Below are 25,014 nucleotides of genomic sequence, written 5' to 3'. Positions count from 1 at the left end.
AGCTTCTCCATGCCAGAGCCTTTAAACACTCCAGGAGGTCCAATGTCAAAACTCCACACATGTAGCGGGATCCAAATGGCACTGGTACATCTCTAGATGGTTCGGGATGTTTGTGAGTTCGGCATCTACTTCTTCAAAGGTCCGTAATCATCACGAGGTGGGAGGTGACTGGAGCTGGCCAAACCTCAGGGTGTCTCGGGATGGGGAGAGAAAGAGAAGCAGTGGAGAGGAATTAGCGTAGCTGCTGTTCATGATATTAACAGCACAAGTTGATAATGTGCATGTGATCAGATGTTCTGGAGCACAAGGTTATGATGTGATGTGTGTTATGTGTAGGCTTTGCTAAAAAGATATGTTTTTAATCTACACTTAAACTGGGAGAGTGTGTCTGAGCCCCGAACACCGTCAGGAAGACTATTCCAGAGTTTAGGAGCTAAATGTGAAAATGCTCTACCACCTTTAGTGGACTTTGCTATTCTAGGAACTACTAGAAGCCCAGAGTTTTGAGATCTCAGGGAGCGTGGCGGATTGTAGCGTGTTAAAAGACTGGATAGATACATGGGAGCCAAACCATTTAGTGCTTTATAAGTGAGAAGTAATAGTTTGTAGTCTATTCGAAACTTAACAGGAAGCCAATGTAGGGATGATAAGATCGGGGTTATGTGATCATATTTTTTTGACCTTGTAAGAACTCTGGCTGCTGCATTCTGGACTAACTGAAGCTTGTTTATTAATGATGCAGGACATCCCCCTACTAACGCATTACAGTAGTCTATTCTGGAGGTCATGAACACATGGACGAGCTTCTCTGCATCGGATATGGACAACATATTTCTTAGCTTAGAAATATTTCTAAGGTGAAAGAAGGCTGTTTTTGGTTTCATCAGTTGACTATTCGCAAGACTTGACAATTCTGATTTGACTGAAAATCTTTAGTCAGGGACACCCTCACATGAAGCATGCTTTTATAGAAATATAATACATTTCCACCCCATTACTGATTATTTTCCTATACCATGCATGCCTCCAAAGGGTTTTATTACCTCTTAAAAAACTGTGATTTCAAGTTATTATTAAATCTGTATAATTCCACATATATACGTTATGTTAGAGCAGTCTAGTTAAACCTAATTCTCTATTCATTGTTTTATTCGTCTCATATTTAAACGTCATGCCTGCGATGATGTTTGGCTTCTTTTACACTTTAGGTTTTCTCATCCTCCTCTGTAGGAAGCGCATGATGCCGAGGCTGACGTTAAACACGCGGTCGTGCTGGAAGATTATCTTGTAAAACGCGTCTAGGGGCAGGTGCCCTGTAGGGTCTGCGTGCTTCATGGAGGTCATGGGCGTGTACAGATGATTGGTCTGGTGACGAAAAGGAGGATCTTTTGATACAATCAGCTGGAGCGTTTGCTGCAACAGAACAGAGGTTCTTGACCACATAATAAACACTTCAAATGTCTGACCTGATGAATATTTTTAATGTAATGATTGGCGTTATAACAAGACTTAATCAGGGGCAAGAAAAAAAAATTATATTAGCAAGTTGATCAGAAATCAAACCAACTCAAACATCTTATGGAGGATTTTCTCACCTCCGCTACCTCCTCAGGACTCTGACCAAGTGAAGAAAACACCTTTTCTGAGTAGGGAAGGTAAAGTTCACGGAAAATTCTGGCTGTCTCATCGTCTGTCTCAGACAGGTCCATGTTCTTTGCCTCCTCGTAGACCTTCCGCTCAAACTCTGTCAGCACCGGCCCTGGCTCTACCAGACTCATCCTGCAGATGATGTAAAGTAATTAGTGACTAATATACTAACACTATAAAACTCTGTGAATTATGGCAATGATTAATTGGGTGTGAAATCTAATTTCTAATGTGGTGCTAAATGCAAATGGCACTAAATATATGTATGCATACTGCACCTATAATTGTTTTTTTGTTCCTATTGCAACCTTTTTGTATTTTTCTTTTATTTATTTTATTTTTATTCGTTCCTATTAAATTAGACTGTAAATTCTACTTTATTCTGTTAGTGTATTATAAATTATACGTTTCTATTAGAAGTCAATCGATAGTGGATTTTACTGATAGCTAGGTTGGATCGTACTTGCCGATATCCAATTAATCAAGCGATAGTTTTTAAGATACTGGAGAAAAAAATAAAAAATAAACATACCACTTAATGTAAAACTACTGAACTTCATTACAAAATAACAAATAAAAAAACCAGTATTAAATCATGAAAACGTGCTATATGAAATAAATAGGAAAATATTAATTATATTAGTAAATATTGAGGAAAGTAAAAGACATGCGTTCAAACTTAAACAAAAAGTAACACTCCAAATAAATTAAATTTATTAAATAAAACACTTAAAATAAACAGCACATGGTGTCAGTGATTCGCCTCTAGAGGCCGCTCTCGTACTGTATAACGCAACCCGGAAAAACTGGCGGTATGTATTTTTGCTGATAGTTCCCGCAATCAACTATCAGTGCCAATTAATTGGCAAAACCATTGAATCGGTCCACCTCTACTTTCTACATTCTATTTGAATTCTGCAATTTGTTTTTTATCTTATTTATGTTATCACCTGGCTAATAAAAAAAAACCATTTTAAACTGCACGTTGTACAGGGTATAGTTATGTTTGTGACACAAAAAGTAGAGTTAGAAATTAGTTTGGGGGTTAAATAACATAGTTTAACTTACTTAATGTTAAAGTTCATAGCCTGCACAGCAAGACTTTTACACAAGCCTTCAACGGCGAATTTCGAAGCAGCGTAGACGTCATTAAAGAGCAGCTCTGCAAGCAAACACAACTCAACTGGCCTGAATTCTGGGAAACAAGCAACTATAATAAAATACAATTTCAAAAGACATCACAGCACAACATGAACTGGTTTTCTGATCTGATAATACAGTATTAGCTAATCCCCGACTTAAAAATGAGATGCGTTCTGATGACCCCATCGTAACGTGAAAAGGAACCACCAGGAATCTAAAGGATAGTGATCAGTATGGGGTTATATACCCTAATTACAGTAAATAATTAAGCGAAACGGAACAATTTACACTACCGTAATGTATAAACTTTACAGTATCTATGTATGTGGTGCAGGCACGTGGACGAACGCCGGTACGCGAGTGAAGGTTGGCGCAATACGAGCAGTAAGAAGCACACCTGGTGGGAGATGCGTACATCCTGACTAACAAAATGACCTAACGAAAAGATAAACATGAAGCATGGTTAATGTCAGAAAAGACACTGTACAATTCTTGGGTTTTACAGATGGTTCCTGAGTTACGATGGTTCAACTTATGATTTTTCGATTTTATGATGATTACAGTGATATGACAAAATTGTAAAAATAAATTACGTTTTGCATGTCAGGCAAACTTGCAACGTATGCTCCGCCCTCCATTCGCGAACTGGCACTCGTCCACGCACCCCCTGTCAAGTACATATATACTATAGAGCAGTGCTCGAATTGAGTCAAGTCTTATGGGGGTCCCCAGTTGTTGTGTAATTCATATATTTTTTGCTAAAATAATCTTGGTGACACCCTAAGTCTATTTTTTACTTGTCCCCAATGCCTTAAGGGAGGTCCCGGATCCCCCCAGCAACCCCTCAATTCGAGCATTGCTGTAGAGTTTATACAATACTATAAATTGTTTTGTTTTGGTACATTATTTACTATCATTTGTTATATTATTAACATATAACAGTATCACTATGCTGATCACCATGCTTTCAGACTCCTGGGAAGGCTAGGCCATGTCTCTACTTACGATGTTTTCAATTTACGATGGTGGTCGTCAATACGCATCTATATCATAACTCGAGGACTTACTGTATACATTGAATTATGCTTCTTTATTACAATCCAGATGCACATAAAGTTGCCTTGGTCAGGTTTATTTTATAATCAGCTGAGGAGGAGAAGCAACCATTTCTTTGTACCCTGAACACCCATGACGCTGCTCATCACCACAATGTGTCCACTCCGTCGTCTCTTCATGTCAGGCAGCACCTCCTTGACCAGTCGCACCAAGCCGAAAAAATTAGTGTTAAAGAGGTTCTGGATGCTCGTTAGGCTCTGGCACTCCAACGGCCCGATCATGCCCATGCCAGCATTACTCACTGAATATACAAAAAGCATCATCAAGTTTGATGAGCACAAGATGTACACAGACACAGTGATGTGTCTGTGAGATGAAGGTGTGTGATAGCAAACAGCATGGCACCTGAAGGAATTATTCCTTTGAGCAGAAAAAATAAATAAATTATATTCACCCAGAATATCGAGGTGTCTGTCAGGCAGACTGTTCTCACACTCTCGGATGGAGTCCTCACAGCAGACATCGAGTTTATGGATCTCCAGTGACCTGCCCAGCGTCTCTCCGGCTGCTGCCTCCAGTGCTGCTCGCTTCTCCACATCCCGCATAGTGGCCACAACTGGCATAAGAAGAAAGAAAAGTCATTCAGTCAGCGAGCAGTCTATTCAAGACATATGTATTAAACAAAAACCACAATTTATAACGGATTAAAACCGACATGCCTTTAAACCTTTTCAGTTCATCCTTGGCGAGACGCACAGCCACAGCCAGTCCAATCCCAGAGGAACATCCTGTCACCAAAACTTGTCTCATTCCCATGATGCACTGGGACAACTTCCTATCTCAGTCACAGTGCAGTCATACAGCTTCTTGGACTTTCACCTCTAAGAAACACAAAGCACAGTGAGGACCAGGGGCTCAGGATTAATCCAGATTACTGTGGAATCTCTTTTAATCGGCTGCAGTGTACAACTGGAAATTTCTACAGAATACACAATCATCTCCTTTTGTCCAATTTATTAGATGTACAATTTGACTTTTTTTAATATTATTTATATATACCGTAATTTCCGGACTATTAAGCGCACCCAAATATAAGCCGCACCCACTGAATTTGACAAAGATGTTTATTTTGAACATAAATACGTCAGTGTCTACATTGAAACTAATGAACTTTACACAGGCTTTAACGAAAGACAGTGTCTGTTACACGGCTTGTATCTAAACAGTAGCCTACCAAGAAAGTCATTGTTCACTGTCTTCCTCCTTCCTTTCACAACTATTTCTCTCAGGAGTTTATCTTTTGGCATCGTCGTGCGTTTAAAAATCACCATCAGTGAAGCTTTTCTCCCGATGCCGTGCAGCTCAGAACACAGGTGAAGTGTGTTTTTCATGCCCGGTTGTTTTCAGCGTGACGAATGAAAAAAATAAAATAATAATCACAAAAATCACATTGTCTGATTTTTAAAGAATTTATTTGCAAATTATGGTGGAAAATAAGTATTTGGTCAATAACAAAAGTTCATCTCAATACTTACCCTTTGTTGGCAATGACAGAGATCAAATGTTTTCTGTAAGTCTCCACAAGGTTTTTACACACTGTTGCTGGTAGTTTGGTCCATTCCTTAATGCAGATCTCCTCTAGAGCAGTGATGGTTTGGGGCTGTTGCTGGGCAACACGGATTTTCAACTCCCCCACCAAAGATTTTCTATGGGGTTGAGATCTGGAGACTGGCTAGGCCACTCCAGGACCTTAAAATGCTTCTTACGAAGCCACTCCTTCGTTACCCGGGTGGTAGTTTTGGGACCAATGTCATGCTGAAAGACCCAGCCACGTTTCATCTTCAATGCCATTGCTGATGGAAGGAGGTTTATACTCAAAATCTCACGATATATGGCCCCATTCATTCTTTCCTTTACACGGATCCGTCGTCCTGGTCCCTTTACAAAAAAACAGCCCCAAAGCATGATGTTTCCACCCCCATGCTTCACAGTAGGTATGGTGTTCTTTGGATGCAACTCAGCATTTTTTCTCCTTTAAACACGACAAGTTGAGTTTTTACCAAAAAGTTCTCTTTTTGTTTCATCTGACCATATGACATTCTCCCAATCCTCTTCTGGATCATCCAGATTCTATCTAGCAAACTTTAGACGGGCCCGGACATGTACTGCTTAAGCATGGGGACATGTCTGGCACTGCAGGATTTAAGACCCTGGCGGTGTAGTGTGTTACTGATGGTAGCCTTTGTTACATTGGTCCCAGCTCTCTGCAGGTCATTCACTAGGTCCCCCCGTGTGGTTCTGGGATTTTTGCTCAAGATTCTTGTGATCATTTTGACCCCACGGGGGGAGATCTTTCGTGGAGCCCCAGATCGAGGGAGATTATCAGTGGTCTTGTATTGTCTTCTATTTTCTAATAATTGCTCCCACAGTTGATTTCTATACATCAAGCTGCTTACCTATTGCACATTCAGTCTTTCCAGCCTGGTGCAGGTCTACAATTTTGGTGTCCTTTGACAGCTCTTTGGTCTTGGCCATAGTGGAGTTTGGAGTCTGACTGTTTGAGGTTGTGGAAAGGTGTCTTTAATGCTGATAACGAGTTCAAACAGGTGCCAATAATACTGGTAATTAGTGAAGGACAGAGGAGCCTCTTAAAGAGGTTACAGGTCTGTGAGAGCCAGAAATGTTTTTTTGTAGGTGACCAAATACTTATTTTCCACCATAAATTGCAAATAAATTCTTTAAAAATCAGACAATGTGATTTTCGGGATTTTTCTTTTCTCATTTTGTCTCTCATAGTTGAAGTGTACCTATAATGAAAATTACAGGCCTCTCTTATCTTTTTAAGTGGGAGAACTTTCACAGTTGGTGGCTGACTAAATACCTTTTTTGGCCCACTGTATATGTATTATATATAAATATATATACATACACGTGTGTGTGTGTGTGTGTGTGTGTGTGTGTATATATATATATATATATATATATATATATATATATATATATATATATATAATATAATCATTAAAACATGAATATGCTATTATTTATATTTATTATTATTATTATTATTATTATTATTATTATTATTATTATTATTTCTATATTAGGTCCATCTTAAATGAAAAAATTTACATGAAACTATTTTTTTACAGGATATTACAGATTACCTGTTAGCCAGTACTACTACAGGTGAAGTGGCAGTTCCTGACAGTTTTTTGTCTGCCTGTGTCAGTGTTTTCAATGCCTTCAAAAGGGAATTTCGACAAATTGATATAAAATCCTAAACATATTTTAGTGCATTATTTATTTTTCCATTTATTTTCCTAATATTAATTCCGTTACTGTACTTTAGTTCAACAGGTGAGCTGCACTGGTCAGATATCCCGGGTTGCCAGATTCGGTAGTTAAATCTTCAATGGAAGGTTAGATTTTTTTCTTTAGTTAGTTATAAAATAAAAACGTTTACAAGTTATACATATTTATATAACACACACATCATTTATTACAACGCAATTACAAAGTATATGAACTAAAATAAAATATGTTTAGCTTAAACTAAAAGACGGAAAATCACCCCAAACTGGCAACCGCGTCTAAACATAGCGGCCATGTCGGACTTTGTGCTGCGCTTTAAAGCATTCTGGGAAATAAAGTTTTCTAGTCTGAGCCATGACCTTATAAGAACTGAAAATTGCAATGAATTTTCTGCGTATTGTGTTAAAACGGTTGTTACGGCTCCTATAATAGCCAGTAGCTATTTTTAAAACATAAGTTTCTCTTTTTAACTTGTGCTAATTTGTCAGTTTTTAAACAAAATACTACATTACCCCAAGTGCTATAGAGAACGCTTTGCTTTAGCTATGGGAACCGGATTTACTGAAAACGGGGTTGCCAGGTCAGTTTGTGTGCATGTTCTATCTGTTAAAAGTTGTCCGGCAAACAGTAAATGAATTAAAATCTAAGAATTTTAGATTTTATATTGAATTATAAAAAGTTAAAACTTAATTATTACAATAAATCCCGTTAACAAGTAATTATGCAGAAATCGACAGAAATACTTAATATTTACACCTGTAAAAATCTGTAATATTGTGAATCATTGATTTTTACTGATGCACAACGGTTTTTTTGTTTTTTTTACTAATTTATACTTCAAAAATTGTTTTCCTAATTCAATTATATATTGTGTATGTGTATATATTAATATAATAAAGTGTGTAAATATACAGTACTATTCAAAATTTTGGACACATTTTCTCCTTCAGTGGTTTTTATTTATTTGTATCATTTTTTAACATTGTACATTTAAACTGTAAAAAAAACCACACAGAATTGTGTAGTCAGCAAAAAAAACAAAACAAAAAAAACGTTAAATAACCCAGAATATGTTTTATTATTTTATTATTTTTTGAAGTAGCCGTCATGGCTTGATGACCACTTTGCATTCCAATGGAATGATTTTTCAACAATTTTAGGAAGAGATGTTGAGATCTTGATGGCTGCTTTTTCTTCACTTTCCAGTCCAACACAAAGCGAAGCATCTCAGTTAAATTCGTATTGGGTGATTGTGTAGGCCAGTTTATCTGATGCAGCATTTCATCGCTCTCACTTTTGAACAACTAGTTCTTACATAAACTAGAGATATGTTTTTGGTAATTGTTCTGTTGGAAAACACATAATGGTCCAACAAAAGTACAAACCTGTTGGGATGGTATGTCAAAATGCTGTGCTAGTCATACTGGTTAATTGTGGCCTCGATATATCCTAAATGACCAACAGTGTCACCAGCAGAACACCTCAACACCATCACACCTCCTCAATGCTTCACAACGTGAACTGTGGAGAGATACAGATACTTTCTAGTTCACACTGGAAATTCAACATCAGCACTGTTTACAGGAAAAGGACACCAAAGATTTAAATTTTTGAGAAAGTTTAGGGCGTTTAACGTCTGCAGTAAATTATTTGCTGCTTTATGCAAGGGGCAGCTGCATCAGAAGCAGTGACATGAGGAAAATCAACAAATCTATCTATCTATCTATCTATCTATCTATCTATCTATCTATCTATCTATCTATCTATCTATCTATCTATCATCTTTCTGTCTGTCTGTCTATCTACCTGTCTGTCTGTTTGTCTGTCAGCCTGCCTGCCTGCCTGTCTATCTGTCTGTCTGTCTGTCTGTCTGTCTGTCTGTCTGTCTGTCTGTCCGTCCATTCATCCATCCATCCGTCCGTCCGTCTGTCTGTCTGTCTGTCTGTCTATCTATCTATCTATCTATCTATCTATCTATCTATCTATCTATCTATTTATCTATCTATCTACACATACATACACATCTGTAAATGACTCCTATAATACCATTTTATTTAATTTATGTAACTGTATCATCATCTGTAATGTAGGGGTTTTTTTTTGTATGGTGTTTGTCGCCGCCTTCTGGCTGTTTCCTGAAGCTGCAGCTGTGCGAATGGAAACCGAAAGTTAAGTGAAAGAGCGGAGAAGGAAAACAGGGCCGTCAGAACAGGAAAACAGAGCGCTTCTCAGTCTGGTATTTTTCTGATGTTCCTCACTGCAAAATCTGCTTAAACTGCGTTAAAAACAATGAGTCGACTTCAGGAGGAAGTGGAGGTAAGACAATCTGAGATGTTTTGAGGTTATTGTATCTGTACAGGAGTTTGCGCGTGCAGGCGCAGCAGTCACGCCCGATTTAAAACACATCATCAATAAACACATGTAGGAAAGACCTGCTTTCTGACCCATGCGTGTATTAATCTAACCCTTTCTTACAGAAGAATGCAGAAAACTTAAAGATGTTGACATTTGAATCTACACACCTCATGCATGAAGCTTAATCTGCACTTTTGAAAGTTGTTTTCATGCATATGGACTCAGAGAGATGGACAGAAGAGTTACAATGGATTCTTGTGTGTGTTTTGTTTATTTGCTTATAGATGCTTATTTGCATTATATTTCATTAAATTAAATTTTTTCCCTCACTCACTTTGTGTCTAATGCAAATATTAGTAGTGTTTATGGAGCAAACATATTTTACTTTTGAGCACTAATAAAAAGGGGGATTTTAAACAATCTGAAAAGATCAGGAACATTTCCCTACATTGGTATTTATTAGATTTTCACCCTTGTACACATCTGGGACACCGAGGGCACGGATCATACGACATAAAAAAAAGCTGTAAAGTCTTTGCACTATGACCTGTAATTATTAAAACAAACAAAAAAAACCTCCGCCCTAAAACCTACTCAATAATACTCAATAGACCGAAACACCTTTGTGATGTGTCGAGTGATTCCAGAATGCAAAGCAGTTATCCAATCCAGAGCTTCCAAGACATTTACGAGTCATATGACCATGAAAAAAAACGATTGGTGGGATGACTGAAGAGAATTAAAGCTAGGATTAAAGCACCGCTGCATGACTTTGTGTAGAAGTCTGGAGATGAAGAAGGTGCTAAATCCCACTACATATGCTGGAAACTCAACCAACACGGAGCAACATGTCCATGGAAGAAAAAAAAATCTCACTACAAACTCAATCCCGAATTAGTCAAAGGTACTTTATATAAAGTATTGGGACACCTGACTTCCAGCCATATGTGGTTCTTCCCCCAAATTTTGGAGGCACACAATTGTTCTTTGGATGTCCCTGATCGTCCCTGATGCCCTTAAGCAAGGCCCTTAACTCTCTGTCCTCTTCAGGGGCACTGTATCATGGCTGACCCTGCACTCTGACCCCAGCTTCCTAACATCTCTGGGATATGCAAATAAATAATTTTCCTGTGGGATCAATAAAATATTCTTAAATCGATATACGGGTTGGAGTGGAAGATCTCCTGCTATAGAGCTCAAGCCTTTTAAACTGTACCCCAGGCCTGGTCACCTCACCTACATCAGAACCTGACTTTGCTAACACTCAATGAATCTCACAGAAATCTCCACAAAATCTAGTGGAACATCTTCCCAGAAGATTGAACCTTATTCTAAAAGCAAATGGGGATTAAATGTGATGTTCAAAAATACACACAATCTTCAAAATTGTTATACATTTAGTTTATATAAAGATCTGAACTCTGCTTTGTTCCGTTCTCACTCAGTTGGAAAAATGTGTCCGGCGACTGAGAGAGATGTTTCACGGGAAGCTTCCGATCGACAAATCGGTGTTGCTCATGCGCCGATACAGGAACAACTACCAGCTGGTAGCGAAGGTGATCGTCCTGATGAAAGACCAAGGTAAAAACAGGAAGTGTTTTTCCCCCCTTACTGAACCTGTTCTGCTTCTCCTGATTCACCTGCATGATTTACTAAACGGACGCTGCACTTCCTTTTTCCCCCACCATCCTCATTTCCATGCCTTTTCCATTTTACCCACTGTCCCATGCGCAGACCTGGACGAAGAAGACAAATGGTCTCTGGAAAACGATCAGGTCGTAAAGGTAAGGTTTTCGCCCCATCCGCCTTCAGAGATGTCGAAATGTCATTACGCTAAAAAAAAGAGCGTGTTCTGCATGACCTAACCCCTTTCCTGCTCACGGACAGAATGTGGTCGAGAAACTGCAGAATGAGGAAAAAGAAAAGGTAATGCCGCATGTTCATTATTCAAATTGTGTCACTCCGTGATTTATTGTAAGGCCTGTAAACGCATTATGCTGCATTATAATCACCCTTTATGTTGCAGGAGACAAGAAACGACAGACCATCAGGAGCCAGTAATGATGCTAGGAGCTCTAAGCAAGTAGGTTAAAATTCACTACACTCCATGGCTCCATAATGCTCCTCACAGCAAATCACTGGTGAGGAAATAAGCAAGAATTAAACAAATACTGTAGACCTGTCCCTGCTCTATCCATCCTGGGTCTTATTATGAGCTTGTTGGGCTTTTTGGGCCATTTGGATTTGGCCCATGTTTCAGAACCACAGTTCTATGATCAGAAATGAAATTCTTGCTCAACCAACACATCATGTAGGCACCTCATAAAAGCAATTTTTTGTTGCATTTGAACAAATTGCGAATGTTTTGGTATATTAATTTACAGATTTTCTCAATTGCTTTGGAGCATTTCTTGAATCATCCTTGATATTTGCAAACCATTAAGTGCGTTTCTTAAAGCAATTTGTACACACATTGGATTTCTTGCAAACGCCCGAACTTTTCTCAAAATCCTTAGTTCGTCTCTCAAAAGTAAGTATTCGTGTCAATGAAAAATTACAGCCATTATTTTACTCCTAGTCATTTTCAGTAGATTCTTTAGTTGTTCTGAGTGTTAGATCTGCTCAAATCTTTGCCAGTTGCTCATGCTTATGTCTAGTCTCAGGATTTGTATTTGTGAGCAAAGTGAGCACAAGAAATGGAGTCAAGTCAAGTCAAGTTTATTTGTATAGCGCATTTCACAACAGACATTGTCTCAAAGCAGCTTTACAGAAATCAACAGTGAAGGTGAATGGTGTGTATTTATCCCTAATGAGCAGCCATGGCGACTGTGGCAAGGAAAAACTCCCTTAGATGTTATGAGGAAGAAACCTTGAGAGGAACCAGACTCAAAAGGGGAACCGCATCCTCATTTGGGTGTCATCAAGAGTGTGATTATAGTCTTAAAACAATACAGAACACTGGAGAGTGAGAACTAACATGAGCACTGGAGTGTGATTATGAGTAATGTTCTTTCTACAGTCTTATACAGTCTTTATGGTTATAAAACTAGGAGCTACTGAGCAACTCATAAAACAGCTCAACATTTGTGATCATCACAGATCCAACACCAGCTTCTCCAGAAAGCCAAAGAATAAATTTTTCTATTAGGATTAATGCTAAAAGAACTATAACATGTTCAATAGGGTTGAAATCAGAGCTCTATTTCAGACCACTCAAGATCCTCCACTCCAACTCATTTAAACCATATCTTAATGGAGCTCTCTCACAGATTTAGGTCTCCTAGTTCAAGAGAAGGTAAAATTCAATGTTAGTGCATCCAAAGATGTCTTGTACAGTTTGTGCCTCCAACGTTGTGCTAACAGTTTTGGGAAGAAGTGTCACAACACCTTTGTGCATATAGTGTATGTGTTGGAGAAGGTATTTGACTTTGGCATTAGGAAGCATTAATGATAATAAACCTTGTGTAACATTTTCTTACTTTATATGATGGTGCTGTTGTTTTTAAATGTAATTCTGACTTATTATTTGCTGTAATTACCGCCAAAGTAGGACCTGTAAAAGTTATTTCATTTTAAGATGCAGCATACTTCTTCTACTGGGACTGACAAGGAGTGAATTCTAACACAATGTGATCAAAAACCCAGAATGTGCTTTCAAACTTGGTGTGTATTTTATTAGAAAATAAGAAATTCAGTCTGTTTTCTCCCTTGGTGCGTCTCAGTAGTCAGGTATGGAGCAGCAGTCAAACATGGGTGCGGCTCAAAACATCCGGTCTGAGAATGTCCCAAGACGGTGGCCTCAGTCAGCTTTTAAGTGAACTTGTAATGAAAAAGTGATTTCAATGTAATTTAACCCGAAACCAGGAAGTTGACAAAGCATCCTGTGTGTCAAGGTTTGCAAGATTTTTCTCCAAGCGTGAGCTGCGAAAGTGAGAAACAGTACTGAGATTTAATGCTGCAGACATGCTGAGTGTTGTGGGGAATTAGGAAATAAATGCAATGCATTTCATTCTCAAACTCTGTATAATATTATGTAGTTTTTTATTGAGCACCGTGCTGGGGTGGTGTAATTTTTATTGGAAATGTGCACTGTATTTCAGGCCTGTGTGTGTGTGTGTGTGTGTGTATATATATATATATATATATATATATATATATATATATATATATATATATATATATATATTTATTTATTTATTTATTTATTTATTTATTTATTTTTTAACTTTACTTTACTTTTTCCTTCCTTTCATCATGTGTTGTGTGAAACCTGAAACCAAACACAACACCGAATCATATAATTACGCTGATTCAAACTGGGCAAACCTGAGGGTTTTTTTTTTCTGTAAACATTTCCAATTGCCCCATTTAATAAATATACGCACACAGGTAATGGATTCACTATTCTAATGCGTACTTTCTTTACTCTCTTTCTTTCCAGCCCAAAGCAAACAAAGTGCCCCGGGATGACAAAGACATACAGGTCAGTAACCTAAAGTCCTCATTCAGTCTCTACTCTGTCTCTGACTGCAAACATCCACCTGTTCAGCCTAATGAAAACACACAAACATATAAATGGAGAAACAGAAGCCGACTGCATGATTACGTCACATAACAAATATTAGCAGATGATCTATTTAACTTTGTCTGTGTCTGTGTGTAGGAACTTGGGAAAAAACTCCGGGTCCTGCCTCTGACCGAGAAGAATAAGCGCATGTTTGATCGGGCTCAGCAGAACCAAATGCCCTCAGTCGAGCACCAGTTTGCTTGTGAGATGTGTGACAAGAGCTGGTGGAGGAAAGTCCCAGAGAGAAAGAGGGTAAAAGCCACATACTTTACACCACCTCATATCCAGAGGTGGTGAACGAATCCAAGTTCTTTACTCAAATAAACATGTGATCCCATGTTTAAAAAAATCCTCTGGAGTAAAATGCTCTCAATGCTCTCACTCAGGTCAAAGCAGAACATTTACAATCTCATACAACTTTACTTTATAGCCAATTTGGAAAGTTACTTATGTTTCATAAATGTTCTCTCACCTTACCAGGGAAGTTTGTGTAAGTCTGTGCAGATGTAGCGCAAATAATCAACTTGTAAGTCATCAGGATATATTAAATAGAGCCTAATTGCACAACATCTGCAGCAATAACAACGTGCTGGATCATGTGCATTAAAGAACTAACAAAAACTTGCCTGGGAAAACCAAATCCAGTGTAACATGGAAAGAATACAGAACATTATATGAAAGGTTATTTTGAATTTGATGGCTACAACACGTCTCCAAAAAGTTGAGGCAGGGCCGGTGTTTACCACTGTGTAGCATCACGTCTTCTGTCCGTATACATCTGGAAACTGAGGAGACCAGTTGCTGATGTTTTGGGAAAGGAATGGTGCCCTATTTGTGTTTGATACAGGATTCTATTTGCCCAACAGTTCTGGGTCTCCTTTGTTGTTGTTTTGTTTTGTGATGCACCAAATGTTTATAAATGGTGAAAGGTCTAGACTGCAGGAAGGCCAGTTCAGCACCTTGACTCTTTAACTACGAAGTCCTGCTAGTGTAATAAATGTGGTATACAGGTAGAATTGTCTTGCTTAAATATGCAAGGCTTCCATTTAAAAAAGACGTCTTTAAAAATACATTTTGATAAGAAGCCAGATGGTCCCTCTCCTCTTTAGTCCACAGGATGTCATGTCCATGGTTTTCAAAAAGAAAAATGTTAATTTGATGAAAAGATTTTATGATTGTTCTCTAACCATCTTTACTTCTAAAAGACTCTGTCTCTCTAAGATAGACTGTTTTTACCCAAACATTTAACTGATCTTTTATCAAGTAACATAATTAGTTGCAAAATGTTTCTCCAACTGTTTTATTTTAAAAACACTTTTTCCAGACGTTTGATGTAGCCATCAAATTCAAAATTACCTTATTTTTTATAAAAAAAAAAATGCTTTCTCTGTTTTTTTGTAAACAAATGATGGCTTTATGAGGTTTGCAAATCATTACATTGTTTTTATGTACATTTTACACAGTGTCCCAACTTTATTTTTGGGGTTGTATACTAAATATATTTCTATGCAGCTGTAATTGTTAATCTGGTTTATTTCTGGGGGGGTTTTCCCTGCAAAACTAGTAGAAGTGCTAAACGGCCATTAACTTAAAAACTAATAATATTATGTTTACTGCTGTTTACTGACTCAAAGTTTGTGTCATTAAGTCAGTAAATGCGATCTTTGATCCTTTTCAGGTGTCTCGTTGTCGGCTGTGCAGACAGAAATACGAACCTGTGCCGGCAGACAAAATGTGGGGCATTGCAGAGTTCATGTGCCCTTACTGTACTCGATCTTTCAAGTACGTAGATGCATCACACATCTTCCCGGAAACCATTCTACCCTTTGCCATGCTTTATTTAGTTTTCCGTTGTTTCCCATTTTAACACAAGTTCCTGTTCTGTATTAAGCCTTTGGTAGGTGGAAAAGTTATACTCTATATGGACAAAAAGTATTGGGTCACCACAATTTTTCCAGCCAGAGACTACTTATTTTCATTTCAAACTGTTAGCACAAAGTCAGAGGCACACAATTGTATCGGATGTGTTTGGATGCTGTAGCATTAAATTCTCCTTTTATTGAACTAGGAGACCAAAACTGTTCCACAGGTTAGTTAGTTCTACAAAGCTTTACACGGGTTGGAATGGAAGATCTCCTGCTATAGAGCTCTGACCTCAACCCTATTAAACACCTTTGGGATGAATGTGAGCACTGTAGCCTCACCCTACATCAGTTCCCGACTTTACTAACAACCTTGTGACTGGATATCACACAAAACATCAGACGTGACCAACACATGTAAATCTAATAAATAAAAAAGTTAGTATAATGATTTTAATCCAGCAGGTGAAAATTCTAGATAAAATCACTGTGATGCCTTTTTATCTTGATTATGTTTTTCTGACAGAGGGTTTGGTCGAATGGACCTGGGCTCTCCGTGTTATATCTGTCGCTCCATTGTTATGCCAACGCGCATCCTGCCTCCACGCAAGAACCTGATAAACCGAGGGTTAAGGAGAAGGCACCAGCACAGCTGCCTGGCAGAGGACTGCTATAACAGACAGGGTAACACTTCACTGCTCTACACTAGGTGTCAGTAAATGCTTTATTGTGGTTTCTGTTCGACACACGGGTTAGAAGAGTGCAGACGAAAATATTATATATAATATAAATATATATTTAATATATTTTTGTCCATGAATACATATAAAATTATTCCCAATAGCCTTCATTTCATAGCGTTCCTCTCAGGTGTGCTGTGTCTAGGAGCAGCGTATCCGAGTGGGCGCTCAGGTTGGAGTCTCTATCCAATCAGATTTCAGATTATCAGAAATTAACAGCACGGATTCTTGGTAGAATTTTTGGTTTAGTTCAAAGCAATTGTTGAGCTTTATCATTTATACTTTTGCATTTTTTTACTTTAGCAAAAACACACACAATTTGCCCCAATTTCATTCCCCAGGAAAACACGCCTTTTTAAATGAAGCTCTCTAATCATAGTTCAAGATGGGATACAGTAAACTTTTATGTGATTCTGAAAAGTTATGGTTTCACTATCAATAAATCGGTTTGTAGTTATATCTAACGTGTTGTTTCTGTCGATCTCAGAGCCTCACGTTCCTGATACAGAGTGTGTGCACCCGGTCAGCAGGATGAGGAACGGTAAGCCGCAGGTGTTGAACCCAAGCCACCTCCACATCAGCAGTGGCTCCACAGTGAACACGTGCCTGAGTCAGGGCAGTCTGTTAGAGGATTTGTACGACATCATCCTGGATGACATTCATGAGGAGAGCGAGAACGACAATAACGACTCGGACAGCAGCACCAGCAGCTGAAGTGTGTATCCACAGCTCAGATCCATGGCCTTCAAACACTGGGACAAAGACAACTGATTATTATAAAACGTGTGAATGTAAAATGTGGCCCTGTGCAGAGATCTTTATTCCAAACAACCAGTGACTTATTTGGCATTTTCAGGAATTTTAAAGGTGTATTTTGAAACTCAATATTGAATAATTAATATATCAATTCAGTAATTAATATGCTTGTCCATCCTGGGCAATTCTGTTAAAGAAATATTAGCAAGTGTATTTTTCAACCAAAAAAATATGCACTCAATCATTGCTAAGATAAAAAAAAAAAAAAAGATAAAAAAAAAAAGTGAACAAGGATGTCAATTCTTTCCTTGGGCCTGCTTTTTTTTTCAGCAGGTTTTTATTTTAACCAAGCAGGAGCCACATCCGATAAGCCATTTAAAATGAAGATCTAAATAGGGGGAATCTGGTGTGGCTTGGCTGAAATGAAAACCCCCCACCCACACCAGACCTTAATGAAAAAGAAAGGACACCGCTGTCTAAGTCATAAATAAAGGCTAACTCATGATTTTGGTAAATACAGCTTACAAAACAAAATATGCAGTTTACTTCTTTACTGTTGTTCATGTATCAATTACCACCTTCAATCACTTCCTGCTTTTGTACGTTATTGAGTTTTTAGTGTGTGAGGATGAGTTTTCACCATGTACTTACGTAACGCTGTTCGGAAATGCTTTGCTGCAAATGTTTATATATGGAACAGAGGTTTTAAATGTTTCGTACGATGAAGCGTCATTTCTACCTTTTATGAAGTTCACACAAGTCTTATACTGTTTTCTTAAGAAAGTATTAAGCAGTGAATATGTTGCTACAATTTACCTGCTGGAAATTGTACTATAGTATATGCAAGCAATTCTTGTTTTCTACATTTGCTGTTAATTTAAAATACAATGTACCAGCTGAAGCAAAAAATAATAATAATCTGTGAAATCTGTTTTGGATTCCGCTCATTTTTGGTTCAGTTCATGGCCATAAACCAGGCATCTTCCGCTTTTATTCCAGTGTAAAATACGCCACTATAACGTTGCCATTTAATCTGTATTATCTAACAAATGCACTTATGCTGTCTAGAACGGCCCATAAACCCTATACCAGCCTAACAACCACTTTCACTGTACTCTTCGCTGAGCTAATCATTCCTTGTGTCATCATTCTGGAGATCTTCACTTCAGTAGGATCTGCAAAAGGAAATGCAGCATGATGACAAAAAACAAACACATTCATTGAACTGTTTCACAACTGTAAACCTAATTATATGTTATAAAATGGTTAACATTTTTAATGTTATTTGAAAGCACCTGGTCTATGTTGGTATGTTTTAGGGATTGTCCAGTTGTTTGGAAATCATTTTCAGAGGAAGTCTGCTGGGGTGTTGATTTGGATGCGCTTGGATTTGACGAGTTTGTTTGGTTTGTTTCATTATTTGCCACATTTTTTGGCTTTGATAATTTAGGATTTATTGGAACTGGGATATTATTTTTAGAATTGACATTTTCACCCAGTTGGGATTGGAGCCTTGGCTTTTTAGGATTGTTGTATCGCTTTTGTTGTTTGGAATTAGAGTTTTTTTTTTAGTTGGCAATCGATTGGAATTTTATCTTTCATTGGAATTGGGATTGGGATTTTGATGTTTCTGGTTGAAACCGAAGTGTTGTGTATGTTGGATGGGATTGGTATATATATTTAATGGATTAGGTGTTTGTGTTTGGGATTAGTATATATATTTTTCGTTTGAACTGGGTGTGTTTGTTGATTGGGATTAGTATATACTGTCTGTTGGGATTGGGTTGTGTTTGGGATTACTGTATATTGACTTAATCGGGATTTGTTTTTGGGATTAGTATATATTGTCTATGTTGAAATTGAGCCCAATACATGCAGGAGTGTGTTTGAGATTACTGTATATGGAATTTGTTGGGGTTGGGATTGGGAGTTTGGGATTTGTGCATTGTCTTGGTCTTTTGTTGTTTGTTTAATGGGGATTGGAATGTCATCTTTTGTAATTAGGGTTTTATCCCAGTTTGTTTTAGCATGTCACCTTATGGGGACTGGAGATTGGATTGTACTGTTATTATTTATGGATTATTTAAACACAATTGTTTAAATAAAAAGAAACACGGAGCAAAAACACAACGTTTATAGTCATGTTCTCAACCCTATGCTGGAGTGTAACATGTGAGTGTGAATATCCTGTCACATTGTCTTAAAATTCCTCTGGAGAATTGTATTCAGAAAGACACACCCTGTACTTCTACATTCAGGTTCAGAATAATAAAACACAAAAGCTGTTGAAAAAGTGGGGAACAAGCTCTCCTGACAGGAAGAACTTTCCATTCACTCTGATATGTAATCGAATACATTTATCTGACTTTATTCACACGATATAGAGTTGTTTATGAAGATTAATATTACTCCGAGAATAGATCTCTATTAAAATATAGTTTTCATATGTACAGACTGATCTCTAACATTGGTTCTGTTAAAATTCTCTCTACGGAGGTGGATCTGTTTCCATGTCTGGTCTATAAGTGCATTGTGAGTAAAAGTTATTCCTTTTTATCTACAGTCTCATCTCTGGAAATAAAACCACAACAGCTGCATTCGTGGCCACATGTGGCAAAAGACCAAGCTTGCTTATGTAAGAGTTTAAATAACTTCTGGAGGAGGAAAATGTTGAATAATAATGTTTTTGTAGCCAGTTTCGTGTTCCCTCCCAAAAAAAAACTTTAATTAACCAAAACATAAAATCATATCTATTATTTAAATTATAGTTATGATATTTATGAGACTAGTCAGTGGAGTATTTTAACACTATCTGTGTGTGCTAGATGCCTCTCTAACTCATTACACAATCATTATTCAGCAAGTAGCCACCAGGATTAAGCACATTTTGAAAGGGGGGGGTGTGGTGGACCATTCTTCCAGAGTTATAAAAGTGTAACAACAAGTGTTTGATAATACCAAGACAGTGTGGACACTTGGAGCACAGGCTGGGTGGGACGGACTACTCGGCTTTCATAAGCAGTTTTGCAACTTGTTTCATAACGCTTTTATAACCAGCAGCTTTAAATAAAGAGACGGCACATTACACCCCAGGATGCTCTTCTTCTCCAAAATGTAAGCATGCTTTTCCTTTATATGTGTAGCTTTTTTTAAACTTTCATTTTGTCTATAAACCTGCACTGCTTTGTATCTTGGTGTTAATAATTATGTCCCACAGCTACTTGGATGTTTTTGAATGGGATAATATCTCAAACAGTCTTGAATTTGTGATTATTTTTGTACAGGATTTGCATAGTAGGAGCGGTCGTGTTGCTGTTTTCCATTACAGCAGACGCCAGAATTGGGTAAGAATTCAGATTTTTTAATTTAAACTTAATCTGTTAATGTCTTTTTTATGAATGCTGTCACTACTAACCAGAAGAGTCAGGTTTATTTTTAGGCTGACAAAATATAGTGGTGTTTTTATCATAGTGGCCAAATGAACACTATCCAATAATGTATTTGAATATTAATTTCTCATCATTACAAAAATGTATACTGTATGTGCATAATGATTTAGATTCTAATCTCATTATATCCTCTCATTAGTCAGACTTTTTATTCAGATCAGAATCACTCGTACATGATAGTTTTAAGGTCAACAGCTAAGTAAACATTTCCTTGCACCTCATTTTGACCCTTCAGCAACTCAACTGAGCCCACGTCCTACTGCACAGAGACCGAGGAGTGTCTGCTGTTTGATTTGATCTGCAATGGAACAGAATATGAAGTGAGTCCTTTATATTATACATGCAGGACTGGGACTGATTTCTTTCTAGCCTAGATCATACATTTTTATAGCTTGTAAGTGACAGTCACTGTAGGTTGAATACAAACACAGACCCTGGACTTCGCCTCTATTTGCGCTCATACTTACCATAGTTCACATACACCATCATAGTTTTATGTTTTTTTGTTCTCAAAGTGCTTTTGAAGTAAAAATAGGTATTACTTCAAGATGATCAGACTTCAGTTCAATTCAGTAAATTTTTATTTGTATAGAGTTTTAACAATGGGCTTTGTCTTAAAGCAGCTTTACACAGATAATGTGGTGATAAAGAATGAATAAGATTGTTCTTAATAAGTGTAAGTTTGGCGACTGTGGAAAGGAAAAACTCCCAGAGATGCATCAAGATGTGTGTTCTGACACTTTTCTATCAGACCTTCTAACTATTCAGATCCTTAAATTTGCTCGAGTATACCCTGTTCTCTGAACTGCTGCCTATTCTACGCAGGGGCCACCGTAAGAAGATATAAGATCTTCCCTTCAAGTGGTAAGCAGTAAGTTTAACAACAAAACTGTCTCTTTGTCTGTCTTTTCAGGTGCGTCATTATGAGGCTGCCAAATGGGTCACCACAGAGGAGAAGTCAATGTTTAAGGACGTGGCCATAATGAAAGCGTTCAAAAAACTTTTCAATTACATTACAGGTGAAAATGAAGCAGGTGAGACAAAGCGTGTGGGTAAGAGCGTTCGTAAACGGGATAAGAGGATATGACTTTTGAGATCAGATTTGCTTAAGTAGATCTGCTACTTATTGTACTTGCAGGGGTTAAAATTCCCATGACAGCTCCAGTTCTTATTAAAGTGAAAGAGGAAATGCCTTTTTTGGAACCAGCAGTCTATGGTCTGAGCTTCTTGTTGCCTTCTGCCTACCAGGACAATGCTCCCAAGCCAACCGACAGCACTGTAAGTGTTAAGGGGGAAAAATCATTCAATCCTGACCTCTGATCATTTTACTATCTGTGTCATCAATAAGCACATTGTTTGCATTATTTGACCATGAAACTGCAGGTGCACCTCGAGGAAATGACGGATATGAAAGTGTACGTTATAAGCTATGGAGGCTGGATGGTAGGACCAGTATCTACTATTTATGCTGACCTGCTTAAAAAAGCACTGGACAACGTTAAAGCCACTTATAACACGGACTACCACTATGACGCTGGTTATAACAGGTAACACTGAGGGGTTAAAGAGTGACCCATAGACCCATTTTTCCAGAGAAGCTAGCATGTTTTGCTTTACTGGCGTTCCACAACATCATAATGAGTGTGAATGTATTTTACCATGACACACGACAAAAAAGCATGAACAGATACAAACACAGGAAACTAAGCCTGCTGATTGAGAGATATCAAATTCAAGGTCAAAAAACAGGTCCAGGTGATCTACAAGCAGGAAACACTAAGCGTGGCTTGAGTGAATGTAAAACAAAACAGGTCAAAGTCAAAAGGGAACTGAGTTTGTTTTGAAAATGAACTAGAATCTTTATTTAAAGTGTATGTATGATAAAAAGGTCTAAATGCTCAAGTAACATGGCAAATGAGAGCGTTGTGGAAAGTGGAATCCGACATGTTTGGAGGTCGTGGAGTTGGAACTGGAGTCCAAAGATTGTTGTGACCTGATGCATCTACATGAAATAAAAATGCTTTTGTTTTTCAAGTTGCCTGTTATAATTGGAATAAATCACTTGGAAGGTTATAATACATGAGAAAAATACAAGAAAATATCTGTGAGGCATTTTTTAATGATGCTTTAAGTCAGGAACATAAGAAAGACAGATCTATGACATTTTGTAAGCAAGGTTGAGTGAAGATTCAAGATTTTATTTAAATTGTATGTGAATGATTTAGATATTATTTCACTCATTCCTCTGTGTCTTCAGTCCAATGAAGCTGCTGAACAGACATAATGAGGTGTGGTATGTGGTCAGTGGAGCACCAGTGTGTCCACATGTTGAACACCCATCTCCCTCATCTCCAGCACATCTGAGGTAAAAAAAAAAAAAAAAAAAAGATATTACATCACTGTTTATGAATAACCTCACAGGAATAACTGTGCAAATCTTTTTCAGCTTACAAAAGCCAGAAGACTGAACTGTTTCGTGCTGAACCTGAAAAGCACCTGTCTTTGTTATTGATGTTGAAATAAACCTTCATTATTTCAAATATTCTTCATCATTTTGTTTGTTAAAACATTTTTTTTTATATTATTTTTCCCAGGCTTCTTACTCATTAAAGAAAATAATGAACTGTAGCTGAATTTTCATTAAATGTATGAGAACAAGAACTCAGCACCAGTGCCATATTTGAACCTTTCCCCTCTCAACAGCAGAGGTCGCTATTACAAAAAGTTTTATTAACTCAATTACTGCAAGAATTTAGAAATTTACTGGGATACAGTTTTTTCTCATATACATTGATGTTTTTAAAGTTTTATACACAGCATGAATGTTTTAAGACTGTAATAAAGGACTTCATTGACTCTTACAAATCACTAGCTTTAGTGTTTATTAATGTGTTCTGTAAAAAATAAAATAAACAAATTTGGAATAAAGTTGTATTTGGGCTGTTAAACCTTTCTGAATGAAAAACTGATCTAAAGATTTGTTTGTGAATTCTTTGCAATTAAACACGCTCCTGCTTCTCGATTCATTGGTGCACAGTGGTAATTACAATGTTCATATTGTTTTAGATAGATAGATAGATAGATAGATAGATAGATAGATAGATAGATAGATAGATAGATAGATAGATAGATGGATGGATGGATGGATGGATGGATGGATGGATGGATGGATGGATGGATGGATAGATAGATAGATAGATAGATAGATAGATAGATAGATAGATAGATAGATAGATAGATAGATAGATAGATAGTCAGGTACTAATAGCAGGCCACTAACAATATTTAATACCCTAGAATATCTAATGCTAGCTATGAAAAATCATCTTGCAAAATATATGTATGCAAAAATCTTATATTACTTTACTTACTAACATTAAAGAAAGTCAACAAGTCATTTATTTACTTATTTTGAGGTAAAAGCAGATTTAATTATGCCCTGGATATATTTAGTGTCCATCATGCTAAGTAAATAAACCATGGAGCATTCCACATATATCCGGGCCAGTCTTCTTCTAAACACTGCTTTTATATCAAATCTTCTCCATCTAGAAAACAAAAATGATATCAGCAATACAGTCTATTCACTATTGTTTACAGTGACCCCTGCTGGTCATCAGTTACATTGCAGCTAGCTATTTGCAGAGTGGCTTTGTGAAATACACTTGTTAGGCAAATGTGTTTGGATTCCTGACTTTGTGAACTACAGACAGCTGTTGTACAGAAATCCTGTTGCTGTGATGTACCACTGCTACCTGCTGCATCATCATGCCTGCTTGTATATTGCTGTGATTAGTTACTTTATAACAATAAAAAATACATACATATACATAAACATACATATTTATATAATGAATTAATTTATTAATTATGTAAACAAATGCTATATATTTTCTGTGTAAAGGAGATAAAGTAGACAATGATATATATCATATTTTTCATTTTTTAAAGCTTTCTGAAATAAAATTAAATGAACGCATTCTGAGTGTAGTGTTGCACTGATTTTTTTTGTTGTGTGATTATCTGGTGTTACATATTTTCCGTGCGATTACATCCCTGGTGTAAAATATCAACATATGTCTATTGTTTCCGATGAAGCCATAAGGTATCCAATAAGTCATATC

The 25,014-nt window shown here is 37.3% G+C and overlaps 3 protein-coding genes across 8 annotated transcripts; 2 read left to right on the top strand and 1 right to left on the bottom strand.

Annotated features, from left to right (window-relative positions):
• Positions 1-763: 763 nt before the first annotated feature.
• Positions 764-7,890, bottom strand: zmp:0000001048 (retinol dehydrogenase 8). Of its 6 annotated transcripts, none has more exons than XM_046835371.1 (7): positions 7,014-7,890; positions 4,566-4,727; positions 4,301-4,462; positions 3,968-4,147; positions 2,716-2,842; positions 1,596-1,779; positions 764-1,413 (listed from the first exon to the last, which is right to left on the bottom strand). In XM_046835371.1, the coding sequence occupies exons 2-7, from the start codon at positions 4,660-4,662 to the stop codon at positions 1,198-1,200; spliced, it is 966 nt and encodes a 321-aa protein (XP_046691327.1). In that variant the 5' UTR covers positions 4,663-4,727; positions 7,014-7,890; the 3' UTR covers positions 764-1,197. The 6 variants fall into 6 exon arrangements, with proteins under 6 accessions (XP_046691327.1, XP_046691328.1, XP_046691324.1 ...); XM_046835372.1 differs by having other exon boundaries at positions 2,716-2,809; XM_046835368.1 differs by having other exon boundaries at positions 3,968-4,462; positions 7,014-7,090; positions 7,194-7,890.
• A 1,434-nt stretch (positions 7,891-9,324) lies between these two features.
• shfl (shiftless antiviral inhibitor of ribosomal frameshifting) lies at positions 9,325-18,372 on the top strand. Its single transcript, XM_046835078.1, has 10 exons — positions 9,325-9,477; positions 10,962-11,097; positions 11,251-11,300; positions 11,404-11,442; positions 11,543-11,599; positions 13,958-13,999; positions 14,180-14,335; positions 15,762-15,865; positions 16,472-16,629; positions 17,173-18,372. The coding sequence occupies exons 1-10, from the start codon at positions 9,451-9,453 to the stop codon at positions 17,397-17,399; spliced, it is 996 nt and encodes a 331-aa protein (XP_046691034.1). The 5' UTR covers positions 9,325-9,450; the 3' UTR covers positions 17,400-18,372.
• A 2,035-nt stretch (positions 18,373-20,407) lies between these two features.
• soul5 (heme-binding protein soul5) lies at positions 20,408-23,912 on the top strand. The gene is made up of 8 exons (XM_046835079.1): positions 20,408-20,555; positions 20,726-20,785; positions 21,126-21,210; positions 21,804-21,924; positions 22,029-22,168; positions 22,274-22,437; positions 23,148-23,255; positions 23,337-23,912. Exons 1-8 carry the CDS (start codon positions 20,536-20,538, stop codon positions 23,356-23,358), a joined length of 720 nt encoding a protein of 239 aa, XP_046691035.1. The 5' UTR covers positions 20,408-20,535; the 3' UTR covers positions 23,359-23,912.
• Positions 23,913-25,014: the final 1,102 nt, after the last annotated feature.

The sequence above is a fragment of the Silurus meridionalis genome, chromosome 22 (genome assembly GCF_014805685.1).
Source record: "Silurus meridionalis isolate SWU-2019-XX chromosome 22, ASM1480568v1, whole genome shotgun sequence".
NCBI classification, from domain to species: domain Eukaryota; kingdom Metazoa; phylum Chordata; class Actinopteri; order Siluriformes; family Siluridae; genus Silurus; species Silurus meridionalis.
Note: the sequence above shows the minus strand (reverse complement) of the source record. Positions and strands in the feature narration are given on the sequence as shown.

Bases quoted from the DNA above. Each gene is read 5' to 3' on its own strand.
- zmp:0000001048 (XM_046835368.1), bottom strand. From the start codon at position 4,662: ATGGGAATGAGACAAGTTTTGGTGACAGGATGTTCCTCTGGGATTGGA. The intron at 2,843-3,967 runs GTACAAAGAAAT...CTTGTTTCCCAG, and splicing joins CAGCGTCATGGGTGTTCAGG to AATTCAGGCCAGTTGAGTTG. The intron at 1,414-1,595 runs GTGAGAAAATCC...GTTCTGTTGCAG, and splicing joins GTCCTGAGGAGGTAGCGGAG to CAAACGCTCCAGCTGATTGT.
- shfl (XM_046835078.1), top strand. From the start codon at position 9,451: ATGAGTCGACTTCAGGAGGAAGTGGAG. The intron at 11,443-11,542 runs GTAATGCCGCAT...TTTATGTTGCAG, and splicing joins AGAATGAGGAAAAAGAAAAG to GAGACAAGAAACGACAGACC. The intron at 11,600-13,957 runs GTAGGTTAAAAT...CTTTCTTTCCAG, and splicing joins ATGCTAGGAGCTCTAAGCAA to CCCAAAGCAAACAAAGTGCC.
- soul5 (XM_046835079.1), top strand. From the start codon at position 20,536: ATGCTCTTCTTCTCCAAAAT. The intron at 20,786-21,125 runs GTAAGAATTCAG...TTGACCCTTCAG, and splicing joins ACAGCAGACGCCAGAATTGG to CAACTCAACTGAGCCCACGT. The intron at 22,438-23,147 runs GTAACACTGAGG...CTGTGTCTTCAG, and splicing joins TATGACGCTGGTTATAACAG to TCCAATGAAGCTGCTGAACA.